This window comes from Cebidichthys violaceus, unplaced genomic scaffold, assembly GCF_023349555.1.
Source record: "Cebidichthys violaceus isolate CVI_PGR_0920_01 unplaced genomic scaffold, fCebVio1.0.p SCAF_5, whole genome shotgun sequence".
NCBI lineage: Eukaryota > Metazoa > Chordata > Actinopteri > Perciformes > Stichaeidae > Cebidichthys > Cebidichthys violaceus.
The window spans coordinates 17,484,218-17,502,604 of record NW_027176705.1 but is presented as its reverse complement, the minus strand read 5'-3'; the positions used below and the strand labels follow the sequence as shown (position 1 = coordinate 17,502,604).

At 43.7% G+C, this 18,387-nt stretch overlaps 1 protein-coding gene across 1 annotated transcript; it reads left to right on the top strand.

Moving 5' to 3' along the window:
• Positions 1–2,928: 2,928 nt before the first annotated feature.
• sv2ba (synaptic vesicle glycoprotein 2Ba) lies at positions 2,929–16,391 on the top strand. Its single transcript, XM_068730646.1, has 12 exons — positions 2,929–3,406; positions 8,487–8,667; positions 9,735–9,886; positions 10,330–10,463; positions 11,062–11,151; positions 11,869–11,982; positions 12,111–12,199; positions 12,327–12,491; positions 12,593–12,726; positions 12,996–13,196; positions 13,297–13,456; positions 16,179–16,391. Exons 1-12 carry the CDS (start codon positions 2,929–2,931, stop codon positions 16,360–16,362), a joined length of 2,082 nt encoding a protein of 693 aa, XP_068586747.1. The 3' UTR covers positions 16,363–16,391.
• The last annotated feature ends 1,996 nt before the right edge of the window (positions 16,392–18,387 follow it).

Sequence of the window (18,387 nt, the reverse complement as noted above, 5' to 3'; positions counted from 1 at the left end):
TATTGAGTTCCGAGTTTCATAACGAAGAAAAGAATGCGATGAAAGCAGATTGAGGGGAAACAACTAACACAAACTGTGCTCGTGTGATTAAAACATCTTGAGCAAAAAAAAAATAAAAATAAAAGATAGATAGAAAAAGGGATGAAGGTGACAAAATGCAAAGTGCATACATAACAACCGATGCATCTGAGGTTAAAATGACTTAATGATAACCGTGACAGACAAACAAACAAGTCAAGATTTTAATTATATTATCCTTTTTATTTATAACAGCTTACATCCAAGTCCCTGGATGTGCAAATATCGGTGAAGAAAGTGAGTAGATAAACTGTCTGTAACCACATATGGGAACGTAGAGCGAGACACTTGGAGCTGCTCTTGGCCAGCAGAGGAAGACCGTGGCTGAGTGAACTCCAGGTGACAGGGCGGCGTAAATGAGGCTAAAACGGCTTTATCTACATACAGCGATCCTTCCAAAGTCTGTTACCGCAGCATCAATACTTCACTCGTGGGTCTACGGCTAAGTTACACTCCGGAGAACAAGCAACAGAAACTGACGAAGCAAAGTCGACAGAGTTTGGCTCAGGCAAAGTAATGCGTGACCTCAACGGTAGAAGGTCACTTGTGAAATTGAGATAGCTTGTGGTAAATTACACAGTGACCTATCTGCTTCCTGTTAAAACTCAGACTCACATTGATTTTCATGATTCAAAGGAGCTCTTTGACTTTTCAACCCTGGCGGACGCTCCCGGAGGAAGGCAGATCACGACTTATTCAAACTCCGCACAGGCGAGAGAAAGATGCTGATTTGACATCTGAATTAATGTGCATGAGAGTCGAGGGTAAGGGCGGTCGACTTGATACATTCATAGACTCAAACACAGATCGATGGGATAAAAGAGAAGGGTGAGGGAGGGAGACAGACGGGGGGGGGGGGGGGAGGAGTACGGGCAGCTGTACTCTGTTATGTAAACGCCAGCTGTGTGAGTAAAGGCGCTGCAGCAGCAGGATGATGAAAGCAACACCACTTCCCTCGACCAGAGTGAGCATCCTCTCACTTTCTCCCCTGAACTGTTCATGTATTATTCAGGTTACTGAAGGAAACAACAAATGAAAACAACAACAACAACAACAACAACAACAACAGCGGCAGGATGCGCTAAGATTCCGCTCATCACTCCTGTCAACAACAACACAAATGATCATCGCATCAAACGCCGACTTTGAGATTTTAAAAAAACTACACATCCAAGAGCAGCAGATAGGTTTCAGTGCGTCAATCCAGACTCCATAATCCACTGCCAGCCACCTCTGTGACTGTCGTGATGAAACAATGATGTGAGGCAACGAGGGCAAAATGAAAAAAAAAAAAAAAATCTCCAGTCTTAATCTGGATTAAATTACAGTGTTCGTCATGCTGGCTCCAAACCAGGACAGACCAACCCAAACCGGCCGTGCACTTGTCACACGATAAGACTACAATAGTTTCTGAAGTATTTCATATATCAAGTGATGCAATGTTACAAGTATTACCCATACACCAAGTAACACCCAACAAGTAATACACATCTAACATGTTATACATTTGAATGTCACGAAACACTTTTTATTGTAAACATATATGTACTATAACAATTCCCCCTGACAGATCATCACAGTGCATGTGGGGGTGGTGCTACACCCACAGCTGCTCGCTTGCTACTTTCTTCTGGTATGACCGTTAGCTTTTGGAGGCTAAAGTTAGCTTCTATCAACCTTTTTTCTATCAAGCATGGAGGTTAAATGAAGGTTTGTGTTACTTTATAGTTTAACAAAGTGACTCATTTCTCATTAATTGTGTGCTCTACTTTTTGCTATGCTGCTTGGTTGTCTGTCACACAACGTTATGTCATCTTTCTTTATCTGTGATATACAGAGGAGCCAGCCTCAGGCTGACAGATGCTTGATTTGTACGAATATGTGTCTCAGCTCACTGTGCAAGTTACTTAATCATGACAACAAAGCATGTGACAGCCAACTTTCCTAAAACGATAAATAATTTGTGTTGCTGTCATCCTGTTGGTGCCCCTGGCCTCTGGTCACTACGAAAATCAAGACAGATCTGAATGTGTCATCGCTGCAGCAGCGCTGTGTGATGGATCAAAATGGCGTCACAGCATCTGAGGGTAGAGGGACAATGAGATTATCTGGTTGTGTGGAAGGACACGCAGCCTGCAAGGGAGACTGGAAGTCCTGAACTGCTCCGTCCTGCCAAATTACACTTTTAATTTCTGTCTCGAATAATAGCCTGTATTTATGTTTGACTTTAAGTCCTTTACGAGAAGTAATCAATAACGTAACATGGATTGGATTGACAGGACAGATAACTAAAGCAAAGTAACAAAAAGCTAGACAAAACCGTTAACGTAAGGAGCGAAATGAAATACAAAGAAATGTCTTGCCCTTCAACGATTACCTGACATATAGTCGGCAAATCACACAGCTACTTCTGTATTTTCCAGGACTGTGTCAAAGAGAGTCAAAGGTCACGATGTCCTCCCTTAATGTTTCCACAATATGAATGTTCTTCAGCCCTTTGAGACAGTAATTGTGACTTGACTCGGCAGGTCACAAGCCGTCCCAAAGGGGTCTGTTGCATGGCAATGTCTCCTTTCTGCTGACAGATAATTTGCGATGTGTGGTGTGCATTGTGTTTTAGGTTCAGCATGCAGCACTGTGCACGTCAAGGAAGGTAAAAGTCTTTCAAGGCAGCCATTGAGGCCTTACGTTTGAGGCCGAGACTTCCCAGAAGATCGCACAGAGTTCCTGCACTAACACCGAGAGCAACTCACAGCTCCTCAGGAGGATTATGCCATTATAGCTGACAACTTGAGCTTCCTCACAGTACGACGGCGACAAGGCAAAGTCAGTTTGCACCCAGCAGGAACCATGGATGACCCTTATCACAACAACGTGAGCCAGCAGGTGACAGAAGGTGGGGAATACACCTACACCCAGGATGGGGGAGGTCAAGATGGCTACCCCTACCAGGCCGACTACCCTCCGCAGGACGAGGACGCTCGTAGCGACGCCACGGAGGGCGCCGACGACGACGAGCAGATGTACGAGGGGGAGTACCAAGGCGTCCCCCACCCCGACGAGATCAAAGAGGCGCGGCGGGCGGCTCGGACGGAGGCCAGGAGGAAAGCCCGTCAGGCTGTCCAGCAGGAAGAGGAGGAGGACAACCTGCCAGAGCAGTACGAGACCATCATGGAGGACTGCGGCCACGGGCGCTTCCAGTGGATGCTGTTCTTCGTGCTGGGCCTGGCGCTGATGGCCGACGGAGTGGACGGCTTCGTGGTGGGCTTCGTCCTGCCCAGCGCCGAGAAGGACATGTGCATATCCAACTCCGACAAAGGATTGCTGGGTGAGTGACAGCAGAGGGAGGGGAGGTGTGTCCATGAACCTGGCTTCAGTTCTTCATTCCAAATTTAAACAACCACCTTTTGAAAAAAAAAAACCATACTTATACATTTGGTTTCAATTTGGTTTCTTTGGATAGAATAAGTAAAAAAAAAATGGAAGCAAGAAAGCTTTGAGATAAGTGCTAACATAAGCATACTAACATGTTCACAGTGACTGATTACAGGAATGTGTGTATCAAAGTGCATAGTGAGATATGAAATTGTTGTAGAGACACTTCACGTAAAGCCACACATTTCAACTCTCTGATGGCGTAACAGGGAATGCCAGAGGACCACCTGAGTTGATAGAATTCACCCTCTTTGTGAGATAAATGTCTGTACACAGTTTCACAGCAATCGATTGAAACGTTGCTGACATAATTCAGTCTGGACCAAAGTGATGAACTGACCTGTTTTTAGACATGCGGCTAGCTAGCATGGCTAAAAAAAATGGTTTAGCAAACACATTTCTCCAAACCAGCTAATTACAAGTCTAGCTAATTATAATGATCTGTTGAAGGGTTCCAAATGTTACCCAGAGACGAGGAACCCCATTAGTGAAATGATCTGCTGTTGTGCTTGGCTGAGACAAAACCCTGCATATGTTTGGCTCTTGACGGCACATGGTCGCAGACCACAAACAGAACTATCCCCCAGGCGCTGGGACTAATTATGGGGAAGAAAAAGAAGAAGCTTGGCACTTTTTAAACAAATGCAAAAATTAAGAAAATAAGGCAACATTGTGTGTCCACATAAGAGTTTAGGTCCACCGGATGAGCCTTGGCATTGGTCCCACGCCACATATTAATTGTTTAAATATGTCAGATACCAGCGCTTGCTTTCAATATGCTTTGAAAGTTGAATATACTGTGGACAGAGTTTTCCTTTATTTCTGTTGCCTGTCATCTTCATTCCTTCCCAAATATTGCACTACAACAGTAAACACAGCAAACAAATTAATACTAAAATTTGTATGCAGCATAGACCCAACTTACTAGGAAATGTACCCTGAAAGTGTCTGTTCCTCACTTTCTGTGCAGACAACCAAACTGCAAATTACAGCCCCTCACCTTATTTCCCAGGCCTCGCATGCAGCCAGGCGCTGTGGCAGATTGCGCATAGCTCATTTCGTCTTAACATAAGGCTCCTGGGATGAGGCATTGCGAGAGATTGATGAGGAACCCGGAGGTGATTGTATTCAGTGTGTGTTCCCAGGCTAATATGGAGCATGTTGCAGCAGTCAGAGAGCCTGGCGGCCTGCAGCGCCCGGTGCAGAGCTGTCAGATACGCTTCAGGCCTCTGACAGGCTGCGGTAGCAGGAGGAGGGCCCCGGCGAAAATGAAATCACAGCGTCTGTTTGGGCAGAGCGGGAGGGGAGCGCCGATCATCGGCTGAGAATATGAAGTAGATCTGCAGGACGATCCTCTCTTTGATTCTCCCTCATGCTCTGTTCACCAGACTCACCAGAGCAGACATGTGCTTCATCTTAACCTTAGACTTGGATAGCCGATAAGACTCAACCTTTTGTTGACAAGAGGAGGATAGCCGGTGCACTCGCCCTGCATGGTGGTTTTATTGTTTGATCCATAGAGTGTAAACACAAGAGGCTAATAGTGGGAGACACAATGCTGGACACAAAGAAGGGAAAGTTCTGGCAGGTTTTTAATGTCAGATTTCATGTGGTTGCAGATATTTAACCGGTTATCTCAAGCAATTTGTTAAACTTGCAATGCAGCTGATGCGTATCTGGAATAGAACTGGAGCCGCAATAATCATCTTTTATGATGCTTCCCTGCTGCTATTCAAGGGATAATGTAGAATACATTTGGTAATTTGCATTTATTGATTTATTCACCAAACAAGATGTCAAGTTCCGTCTTTTTCCTTTTGATCAACTTTGATTTATTTACTGGTTTGTAGAGATTTTCTTTGTCCAGTGACAGCTTCACTTCACTCATGGTAAATGATCTCTTAAGCTGCACCAATTCATCATTAGTCATTGCGTGTCAACGTCTTCCTTACAACCAACTAGTTTAAAAGGGATTATTTACTAAATTGGGTTATATGATTCAAATTTAAGGAACGTGTAAATCAGTTGCTGTGACATCTTTAGCGCTGTCTAATGAAAAGCAATCAGATCAAACAGGAAGCACTTCATCATCCTGGGCTGTCATTTAGAAAAACAACAGTTTTAGAGAACCTGATGATATATTGAATTTAGCTGACGATGCTTCATGAATGTAGGAATTACTCTGTTTCATTTTTATGAACGCATACTTTTAGAGTGACTGGGTAATATCAGAATATGCTAACGTAACCAACGTCATTGGAGAGGTTAGTCTAATGTTAGTGGCATAACCTTTTATATATATATATATATATATATATATATATATATATATATATATATATATATATATATTGCATTGAAATCTTTCAAAAACAGACTTTTGATTAAGTGTCATATTAAATATATTTCCCATTAGGTTCCCTCCTTAACTCAACAAGTCAGATATTAGCAAGCTAACGTTGCGTAGCACAAACGCTACACCTGGCTAGTAGCCCCGCCCCTAAATCATCCCTGCTTTATGGTCTGTGTGACTCTAAATGGACCATAATGTACTAAATGAACATCATGCTGTATTGAAGAAGACTGTAAACTAGAGATTGAGACCATAAACTCATGTTTACAATGTTTACTGAGGGAATAAATCAAGAGAGAAGTAGAGTCATTTTAGACTAGACTTCTATACAACCAGAGGAGTCGCCCCCTGGTGGACACTAGAGAGAAGTAGAGTCATTTTAGACTAGACTTCTATACAACCAGAGGAGTCGCCCCCTGGTGGACACTAGAGAGAAGTTTAAGACTCTTCCGCATCGGCTTCACTTTTCAGACCTTTAGAAAATGCAGAGTAGATGAAGCAGTCGGATGACTTATGTGATTTATTAACAGTAAATGCCTACAGTCCAAAACATGCAGCTGGTCCAGCAGGCAGATCACGGCAAAGCAAATCCACAAAGGTCATAACTAGAAATAAACTAGAAGCTCACAAAGAGGGGGGGGGGGGGGGGCGAGTGAAGCACTACCCAAAAGGAGCAACGACGTACTGACAATGAAACAGACTGAATACACACGCAGAATCGCAAAGGCGGTAAAAACACACAAAGGCAGGAAGTAAAACCAAACATGACACAAAAGGTGAATATATAAAAATAAAACAGGAAACAGCCACAGGACCATGACAGGCTGTGAATATTACCAGCTATAGCAGCTCTCTATAGATAAGAAGTAGTTTGTGCAGCGCATCCCGGTGTGTTATATAGGCTAAGTCTGAATTTGCGAACAGCTGCTTCCAACAATTGTAATTTTTATTCACTGGATACAAATTCAATCAATCCTGTTTGAAGTCATTCTGAGAAAAGCAGAGCTGACATCAAGGGGAAATGTAGCAGAGTATTCCTTAAAGGCATTTCACTGGTATCAAGCCATTTTGGGAAAAAACGCTGCCGGGTTTCCATCATTCAGGATTCATAAAACTCATGCTTAATGTCCACAACATACTGAGGGTCAGAGGGTGGAGCTGGCTGTCCTTTAATCACAAGGTAAGAGGTTCATTCCCTGGTTCTGCATGTCAAAGTGTCCTTGAGCAAGACATTGTTGTGTGTGATGAATGAAATAAAGTTTGCAATGCTGCAACATCAGTAATGAGTTTCATTTCTCATCACAAAGTCATTTGCACACTGATAATCGTCATCTGTTGAATTATGACTACAGGGTTCGCATTTCTTTTGTCTGAACATATTGTATTCTTGGGAAATGCATGCTGTGCAGGTGTCTGCAGTGTCTGCAGGATAATTGTCTCTTCATCGAGACGTGTGAAGTGCAAGTTTCACTTTTTATATATATATATACAGTAAGAGAAAAGGGAGAATTGGTCTTTGCCCTCCAGGGATTCAGTGTCTCCGCTGTGCTCAAGGACACTTCAACAGACAGATAGGAGCTTGTTGCTGCGGGGGCTGATCCTGGGCCTCCACCTGAAGGACGGACCGTCTAATCACGAGGCCATTCCTGTCACCCGGTCCATGTGCATGCGTAAGGCGTACATATTGCTTTCAGCAACAACTCGGCCAAGATATTAGGTGACATGTTAGCCCTGACTCTTCGTCTCCCGGTGCCCTCAGCAAAGTCTCATGTTGAATGATTTAGGGGATGTGCAGCGCGGCGTGTGGAAGCGCCGGAGCGTTCGGAGGGCCTCGTAATCCACAGGGGAAGGTGCACACTACGGCTCCACGTGCCGTTAAGCTGCTTACTCCCACTGTAATTAGGGCTGTGCGTAGTAAAAACACAGAGCAGGCAGGAGGTATGGGTCTGGAGGGTTAAACAACACGGCGAGGTGGACAGCTCAGGTTGTAGGTTAGAGCATAATACTCTCCCTAGAGACATAAATAAACAGGAAGCAATCATTGTTATCTCTAATGTTCGGTACAGTCGGTAACCATTGCAACAAAAAAAGACAATGGCAGAGTAGACCTGCTGGGATGTGCTCCAGGTCGCTGTGACTAAGAAATAACATAAAATAAAATGCGACAGAATGAATTTTGCCTCGTTACAGGGTGTAATCAAAGGAACAATAAAATGTCAGACTTTAAAAGGAAAAAAAATATATATATATATGGGCGGTGAATATTGTGGAAGTGATGCACTCAAAAATCATGATGACCTTTATTGTTCAGTCAACATCTTAGAGCATCATTATCAGTCTGTGAGGATGATTCACACTGAATCACGATGTAGAGCGACGGCTTCCTCCGCTGCTCTGTGTTCATACGAGGGTGAAGGGAGCCCCCTTGTGGAGATCATGGCTCTTTGTATTTGTATTTCACAGATCTAGCACACTTCTTCCTCCTAGTGATGTTTGTGCGTTTGCATGTATTAATGCAGAGCCTGTGTGTTTCAATGACATCCACTGTGCATTCAGGGAGTAAAACATGCACATTAAGCGCAAAGGTGAAATGGGCTTTTGTGTTTTTGTGTGTTCGCAGGTCTGCTGGTGTACGTGGCCATGATGGTGGGGGCGCTGGTGTGGGGGGGTCTGTCTGACAAGATGGGGAGGAGGAAGTGTCTGATCTACGTCCTGACCATCGACCTGGTCTTCTCCTTCCTGTCCTGCTTCGCTCAGAGCTACGGCTTCTTCCTCTTCTTCCGGTTCTGCTCCGGCTTTGGGTGAGACACGTTCACGCTCAGACGCCTCGACTGGCTTTCAATAATCACTGACCTTTACCATCATCAATCTTTTTTAGTGGAAAAGTCTGTAACATTCAATTTTTTTTGGGGGGCGGGAAAAAAGGAATCCCCTGCGTTTGTATTTGACAGCGTCTGTTCTGAAATAAGACACCTGACATTTAAGGGGGGATGAGTGATGGGAAGCACTTCCATTAAACCAAACCAGGGCCCTTTGAGAACAGCCAGAGGTAGAGAGAGGACGTAAATCAGGAACACCAGTCGATAAAATTGTCAGTTTACTTTCCTCGTTAATAAAGCACATTTACATTGTACGCCGCGCACGAGGAGCTGCCTGTTTGTTTACTCCATTAGAGCATTTCCTTCTTACACCAATTACAACGAGTGAACAATGCTCTTTGCTTGTTTTTCATTTGCGTTTTATCGCTGACTTTCTGCTGTCGCCAGCACCTTGGGGTGAAGCTTCTTTTTGTTTTCCTTACACATTTCTATCGATAATGAGTTAGTGATGCCTGAGTGGACCCGGACCTGCAATATTGATGTTTGAGCTTTCTGCAGAGCTGACGTAACCAGAATAAAACGGTCCTCTGTTGCTGATGATAATGAGCCCCGTGTTAGTCAAGACACAAAGAGCGGGCAGACTCAAGAGAAAGTCAATGGCTATCTTGATGTTGAACGTACTCTATCAATATTGCTAAGAGTGTGTTGCACATTGCTGTTGAGTCTTTTAAATGTTAAAAATGTAATTCCATGCACCTCCAATGTGTGGGGTTGGAGTCAGAGACAGATGTCTCAAAGTCTGGACAAATAAAACCCAAAGTGTCTGTGTAGCTAGACATCTGTAGCAAGTGTGTTTTGTGTAATTTAGGAGAACCAACCTTTTTAAAAAAAAAGATACTTGCAGTAAAGTCATCAGAACAAATGAGCTCACAATCACTAACAGAAATGCCAGCAAATCATTCTCCGGTTCCTCAGAGAATGATGGAGAAACATTAAGGTGTTTAATGAGGGAGATCATTTTCTCAGACGTCTTGCGATTCCTCCCCCAGAATCGGCGGCTCCATCCCGATAGTGTACACCTACTACACCGAGTTCCTGCAGATGGATAAACGCGGGGAGCACCTGAGCTGGCTCTGCATGTTCTGGATGCTGGGAGGCCTGTACGCCTCCTTCACCGCCTGGGGAATCATCCCTCACTATGGTAACGAACGCACGCGCTGACTCAAACATAACCAGACACACACACACACACACACACACACACACACACACACGGATGAGACGTTTGAATTTGAATTCACTGGAGGTGCATTTAGTTGCTTGACACTTTTTTTCTTCTCAGTCTCCACGAATGACAGGATGGGGCTAAATTGATTGTTGTGCTTGAGCCTCATCTAGAGAATTTCCCCCAGGAAAATAAATATGAATAACTCACGTTAAAATAAGTCAAAATGCTGCCAGCATTGAAAAATGAAAAATATTCTATGGGAGTCCAACTGGTTGTCACAGTTTTTAAATCCATCCAATGTTTCCAATGCAAACAACTCATTCCAAAATGGATTCATCGGAGTGTAAAGATATATTTTTTTGTATAAACAAAAGGTGTGTTAAACACAACATGCTCTTTGCTGGATGGTTTTCCAGGCTGGGGCTTCGCCATCGGCTCAGAGTTCCAGATCCACAGCTGGAGGTTATTCATCCTGGTGTGCCTCTTCCCTGCGCTGGCTGCACTCGTCGGAGTCGTCTTCATGCCGGAGAGCCCCCGTTTCCTCCTGGAGGTCAGGTCCAATGTTGACGGATGAAAAACCAGATTCAAATATGTAGTTTTATTGTCTGCAAAATGTTTATTTTTTCTAATACGGGATGGATTAAGAATCTTAAGATTGATAATATTCATTAGTCAGTGTCCAGTATTAAACGTCAAGCTGTGATTGGCTAAGAATGTTGAGTCATCATCAGCCACCACTGCAACATCCCACTGCTGTGCAAAGGTAGCGAAAGGCTGCTAAGGCGCCACCAGAACACCACCCACCCCTGCTTTCTCACCCACGTTCATTGTCAGCCCTTTAACCACATGTGGTATTGTGTTTGCATGTTACAGCAGGGCCGCTCCAACATATCACACACCCGCCAAATTATCACACACGCCCCCCCCCCCCCCCCTTGCTGATAAGAGGCAGACATCATGGGAACATTGTTGCTCAGCTGCATCTGGGAAATAAACATGTCGGAAACCCTGAGAGGTTTCACAGAACGCTCTCGAGCTGTGGACATTAATTGATGCGTTTGTATGTCTGTGTGTGTGTGTGTGTGTGTGTGTGTGTGTGTGTGTGTGTGTGTGTGTGTGTGTGTGTTGTGTGTGTGTTTTTTCACCAGAGTGCCCGACATGATGAGGCGTGGATGATCCTGAGACAAGTTCACGACACCAACTGGAAGGCCAAGGGGGAGCCAGAGAGAGTGTTCACTGTGAGCGCCAGTTTTTGCCCAATCGCTCAGCAATCAGTTATCGAATTTAGCAGTTCGTTAACGACATAAATGCACATGTGATCAGTTGTCAATAATGACATAAATGATGGCATTTAACTGTAAGCCACGACATGGAGCAGGACCGATAGTGGATTATTAAAGGCCGATATGAGAATAATAGTTTCTTTAGAGCAAGGAAATGCCGGTCTGTGCTGTCAGAGGAAAACAGTTCCTTACATGAATGTCTTATTATAAATAGCACATTTTACATGCTTTGCAACCTGTGTCTATAAGTAGTTAACCCATGAAAGCTATTTCATCAGACTACACAGGTGGAGCTCTTCAGACCAGGTGAGCACAGGTGTAAAAATAGAAATGAAGAGTGCTGATTTCTACTTAGCTGCTTTGGTTTCAGGGTCTTGTTATTTTGCATTGTGTCACATACTGTGTGAATTGTATACACACAAAAAAAGACTAAAGAGCAAAATGCTAACACAGATGTCCTGATAAAGACAGATGACATTTTCAATGATTAAAGAAAAGTTAATGTGTCCTTTTTTCTTTCCTAAATATCATTTTTCAGTTTTTTGTTTAATCCTTGTTTAAAAATCTTTAAATTAAATGATGACGCAATCTGAATTTCCATTGAGACACAATCAGGAAATGAATTTGACGTTCCTGTCTTTAATATGTCCAAACTCCTCTCTCTTTGTGAAGGCGACCAACATTAAGACACCCCAGACCGAGGAGGACGAGTTCATAGAGATCCAGAGTGACACCGGGACGGCCTTCCAGCGCTGGACTGTCAGACACATGACCATGCTGCAACAGGTCTGCGGATCACTGCTACGCTAAAATGCTAAGATAGGAAAGAATATGAAGAATTGAACAAACACACGTTGCATTTGTTTTCCAGCAGACCTCACCATGTGTTTTTTTATTATCTGTTCCTCTTTCAGGTGATGGCTAACATCATGTCTCTATCAGCCCCAGAGCTCAGACTGCAAGGCCTCTTCCTGGTTATTGTCTGGTTCTGCTTGGCTTTCAGGTAGAAACAATTCTATTTAGCCTGTATGCAGAGCTATCTTAAGAGAGAAGACCCCCCTGTGATAATATGTAGCGATGCAGATTATTGAGTTTTCATGCGCTCGGGTTTGTATGTTTCTGTGTACCAGCTACCACGGGCTGGGAGTGTGGTTTCCGGACATGATCAAATACATGCAGTACGAGGAGTACGAGTCCAAAGTCAAAGTGTTCCACCGAGAACGGGTCGAACGCTTCCACTTCAACTTCTCCCTGGTCAACCAGATCCACCGCGAGGGAGAGTACATCCATGACAAGTAGGTTTCCTTGACACTGCCCCTCACATATACTGTATCCATATGTATTCACATTATTGTTTATACTGCTGCTTAATGAGTTTCATCTCCTTTTGATTTAGGTTTGCAAACATTGAGATAAAGTCTGTCAAATTTGAGGATTCTCTGTTTGAAAACTGCTACTTTGAGGATGTCAAGTCAACCAACACCTTCTTTGAGAATTGCACCATCAAAAACACTGTCTTCTATAACACAGGTATCCTACAAAAATGACTAGGCTAATGAATGATTGTAATACAAAATGCAAAGAACTTTTACACTGCTGGCTCCATAAAGTCTCAAAAAAAGGGCTCAATAAACTCAACTAGTTAGTGGTGTAAAATATTAAAACATTAATGCTGCCCTAAAACGTCTCATCTCATCTCAATCAAAGCATTAACACTTTGCAATATGGTCATCCTCCAGCATCAAGAGGAGACGACCCTAACCCTCTACAGCCTAATGTAATCCCTCTGTTCTCTCCAGACCTCTGGCAGGAGAAGTTCAAAGACTGTCGAATGGAGAACACCACCTTCCTCCACCCGAAAAAGGGCTGCCACCTGAACTTCCAAGAGGAGAACGACATCGTCATCTACATGGTCAGCTTCCTGGGCAGTTTGGCTGTGTTGCCTGGCAACATCATCTCAGCACTGTTCATGGACAAGATAGGAAGAATCAGAATAATAGGTGAGATCAGCAGAAAGTGTCACAGTATTGGTACAGTAAGGTGGGACTTCATTATGGTTTTGACCAGACCTGTTTTGTCACCATCCATCTGTCTTTCCAGGTGGTTCTATGTTGGCGTCATCTGCCTGCACTTTCCTGTTGCTGCTAAGTTTCAGTCAAGGAGCTGTAATATGTTGGCAGTGTCTCTTCTATGGCACCAGTGTGGCGGCCTGGAACGGATTAGAGGTCATTTCTGTGGAACTCTACCCCTCCTCTAAAAGGTACAGTCCAACTATCCCTCTCTACCACCCCTCTGTTCATCTCTACCCCTCCTCTAAAAGGTACAGTCCAACTATCCCTCTCTACCACCCCACTGTTCATCTCTACCCATCCTCTAAAAGGTACAGTCCAACTATCCCTCTGCCACCCCACTGTTCATCTCTATCCCTCCTCTAAAAGGTACAGTCCAACTATCCCTCTCTACCACTCCTCTGTTCATCTCTACCCCTCCTCTAAAAGGTACAGTCCAACTATCCCTCTCTGCCACCCCTCTGTTCATCTCTACCCCTCCTCTAAAAGGTATAGTCCAACTATCCCTCTCTACCACCCCACTGTTCATCTCTACCCATCCTCTAAAAGGTACAGTCCAACTATCCCTCTTTACCACCCCACTGTTCATCTCTACCCCTCCTCTAAAAGGTACAGTCCAACTATCCCTCTACCACCCCACTGTTCATCTCCATCCCTCCTCTAAAAGGTACAGTCCAACTATCCCTCTCTACCACTCCTCTGTTCATCCCTACCCCTCCTCTAAAAGGTACAGTCCAACTACCCCTCTTTACCACCCCACTGTTCATCTCTACCCCTCCTCTAAAAGGTACAGTCCAACTATCCCTCTCTACCACCCCACTGTTCATCTCTACCCATTCTCTAAAAGGTACAGTCCAACTATCCCTCTACCACCCCTCTGTTCATCTCTCCACCTACTCTAAAAGGTACAGTTCAACTATCCCTCTCTACCACCCGTCTGTTCATCTCTACCCCTCCTCTAAAAGGTACAGTCCAACTATCCCTCTCTACCACCCCACTGTTCATCTCTACCCATCCTCTAAAAGGTACAGTCCAACTATCCCTCTCTACCACCCCACTGTTCATCTCTACCCCAACTCTAAAAGGTACAGTCCAACTATCCCTCTCTACCACCCCATTGTTCATCTCTACCCCTCCTCTAAAAGGTACAGTCCAACTATCCCTCTCTACCACCCCTCTGTTCATCTCTACCCCTCCTCTAAAAGGTACAGTCCAACTATCCCTCTACCACCCCACTGTTCATCTCTACCCCTCCTTTAAAGGTACAGTCCAACTATCCCTCTACCACCCCACTGTTCATCTCTACCCCTCCTTTAAAGGTACAGTCCAACTATCCCTCTACCACCCCACTGTTCATCTCTACCCCTCCTTTAAAGGTACAGTTCAACTATCTCTCTACCATCCCTCTGTAAAGTGTGTTCCGATAGCTGTTCACGAAATGCCTCACCCATAGAAAAAGAATAGGAGTAGAATGGGCATTGAATTGTTTTCCATGGTCATTTGACTAATTTAAAAGACCATGGCAATTGGGGGACAACACACATCAGTGGAACCGTTAAGTGTTGTCGCATGCTCGCCAGGGAAGAGATCGGACGCAGCTCCAGAGCAATGGCTGTCTTGTTTGCTAGGTAGCTTGTCCATCTTGGGAAGGACCGTTAAACCAGCCCGCTTCTTTCGCTCATTTTCTGTAGCCAATGAAGCACTAAAGCGTGGCGTAATTAGCTAGCTGTCCGCTAGCTTGCGAATTCCATCATGCTTTAATGCTACACTGGTTAGAGAAAATCTGTTGAATAAAGATGTTACTCATCTGGTGGTAGCAATGGGCTTTTCTGTGCTGTGTCAAGAGCGTGTGGATGACACATTAAGTTATTGAATTTTACTGATTCACTCTCTACACTTCACTGCAACACCTCACCTCAGAGAGTTTGCCACTTGCCGCAGGTAGGTTATAGTTTATAGTACGGATGTCCGGCAACGGTACAAATAAAAATGGCCACCGCTAGTGTAGTAAGAAATATAATTGGAATCTAAAGCTTGGCAGGTGTCTTTTTTACCCTTTCAAACTAAAAACACAAGAAAAATTGTATTCATCAGTGGGTTTATCTGTTCTAATGTAAGCTGCCAACGTTAGCATGCCCAGTTAGCTTACTGCTTACAGTGGTGACTTTGAAACCCTTGCAGCTTGTCATTTGCAAACCACGTTGTTCTATGGGGTTGCGTCAGGGCTGAAACATCCGTGAGGGAGCAAAGATGCTACTATATTACAGTTCAAGCTAATTTTAGGAGCTCTGTCCTCCGGCAACACAAGCCCAAAAACCGACAGTGAGGTAGCGTTTGTCAAACTCATGAGTTAGTCCTCATCCTCAAAACCCTTTCTCAAATTGAAACATACTGTTTTAATAAATGAACAATTATGAATCTAACCTGTGTGTTGTTGTATGTTAAAAGATATCAAAACAAAAAAAGTTAGGTGGAGGGGAGTTTCATCCAACACAAAGAGTTAGTATCAACTAATAAGCTAACGCTAGTTTGCTAATTTAACCTGATCTGCAAGGGACAGAATGTTTTTCATCTAAATCGTCTGTTGACTTTTGTATTAGAAGCTACATGCCAATTTAACCTCTGCCCTAAAAAGTATTGTCCAACAAAGCACCCAAAGGTTCAGGACAATCCGGCCTCCCAGCTTAGAATTTAAACTGTGGACCAACAAGGGAGCCGGACCAAACCCATTTACACCCCTGGCCAGATTTGCGGCTGATCGAATCCAATCTGATTCCAGGATGATCTCTAGCCCTATATAACTTTTATTCAGATAATTTACTCACCAAGAAAAAAAGTACTTGCACTGTCATAATAACACAATTCAATTCATTGCCGGTCTCGTAATCTTCATCTGTCTTTGTGACTCTGCAGAGGGACAGCGTTCGGTATTCTGAATGGAATCTGTAAGTTCGCTGCCATCCTTGCCAGCTTCATCTTTGCAGCCTTCATCGGCATCACAAAGATCATCCCCATCTTCCTGGCCTTCATCGCCCTCGTCTGCGGAGGTCTGGTAGCTCTCAAGCTGCCCGAAACCCGGGAGAAAATCCTCTCCTGAACAGCCAAACTCCTGCAGACCTCCGGACCTCCACCACTGTGTAGCTGCGGGGAAAGCTGAGTACCAGCTTAAACTTAAATGGAAAGACAGGGAAGAACGTCCACGCTGCGCTAACTGTGTTTCTAAGTTATGATTTAAAATGTTTTTAAAAACGGTCTGGTTGCCTACGTGAACCTGTGGTTGCTTTCTATTCCCTCTGTGAGCTCCTCAGGCTGCCCAGCATTTCTGTCACGTCATATAAAACTAGTGTTTATCATTTCCTTTTAATCATTTACTGAACCATCCTCTACACTCACACACACACACACACACACACACACACACACACACACACACACACACACACACACACACTGTGTAGCAACATTTGTTTTCTTTGAGGTTTGTGTAAAAGAAAAATTAATATGAGATGAAAATATGTCTGTACTGTAGTTCATGTGACCATGTTGTGCTTTGATTTCATTCCCCGCTGGAGAAGAAACAACAGGAAAGAGAGAGGACTTATAATCATAATTTGAATTAGATTTGAATCCCGGTGTATTGATGCCGAGGCGCAGCAGTAATATTACTGCTGGCGTTGTTATTCAGAGAAAACACCTCTTTCGTTCACCCATTCTTTATTTATTCTGCACTGTCCTGTGGTGTCGTCTTCTCTAGTGCACATGTAGTTGCTTGGTCTGATCTCTCTAGACATAAACCTGGATTGACCATTTTATTAAATGTAGGAGTTTTCTTTTCATTTTTTATTGAATCCACTCCTGTTCATTTCTCCCAGCTGATCCAAATCCAACCCCAAAGGCCGACCGGATTCTCCTCCTGTTTGGCGTCCGGTCCCCAACTGAGACGTCGTGTCTGTTCTTAACTGTAGCGCTGTGTTCTGTAGGTGGTGATAATAACGTAGAATCAGAGTCTTATCTGTCACAACTTGCCATGACAACGTGTACGGAATTGTTTGTTTATTGATTTCTTTTTTCGTCTTTTTTTTTTTTTTAAACCTGAGAATGATACAAAACTGTGAGATAACATGTTTTGTTATGATGCTCTCATTTTCATGTTCTGATGAAGAACAGTTTTGCTGCATTTCTGACAACATGTGTCAAGATTTCTAAGGAGCATGTTACTTTTTTTTTGATGGCATGGCTGAGCTATGTGTGTGTCTGTGTGTGTGTGTGTGTGTGTGTGTGTGTGTGTGTGTGTGTGTGGTTGTTATCCACATGTCTGTGAATTTACACAATAGTCTGACTATAAAACTATGTTTGTTGTTGTACATACTGTAGACCTGTGTATATTTGTTGTAAATTAGTAGCTCCATCATGACTTGAATAAAGCTGAGGGCTTATGTTCCGGTTGTTTGGTTAATAATTGAGTTGCACACTTTTATGAATATGAGAGGGTTTCAGACAAGACTTAAAGAAATAGGTTACTTAAGAGATGAGAAGATTGATTCCCAATTCACAATATATGTGTTAAGAATATAGCTATTACGAGCACCACGTTAGCTTAGCTTAGCTTAGCTTAGCCGTAAGACTGTTAAAAAAGGTAAACGGCTATATGTTGAAAATGTCTCAACTTGACACATATAACAGAAAGGAGCTGTTGAGTTTTGAGTTCAAAAATACAAAGGGCACACTCCCACATACACGGTCTGTGGGTCTGTTGCTAGCTAGCTCACAGCTAACTCTGTACAGGTGGTACATCACTGGGACTAATAATCACCAGCGGTCAAGAGACGTTTCATTTTCTGTCTGAACACGCAACACATTTCCGCTCCCATCTCGTCAAATACTGACGCTTGGTCAGTGCTTCAGTTTTGTGTTTCTGAGTTATGATTTTAAATGCTTTTAAAAAGCCCGGTGCGTTGCTTACAGACGCTAAAGGGTGCCTCCATGGTCGGTGTCAGAGGGGGAGTGAGATTTGAGGGTTGGAACACACCTCAAAGCTCATTAATTAACACATTATGAAGTCATTTGATTAATCTGTATGGGAGGTTATGTGTCGGACTGTTTGCTGGCAGGGGCACGCAAC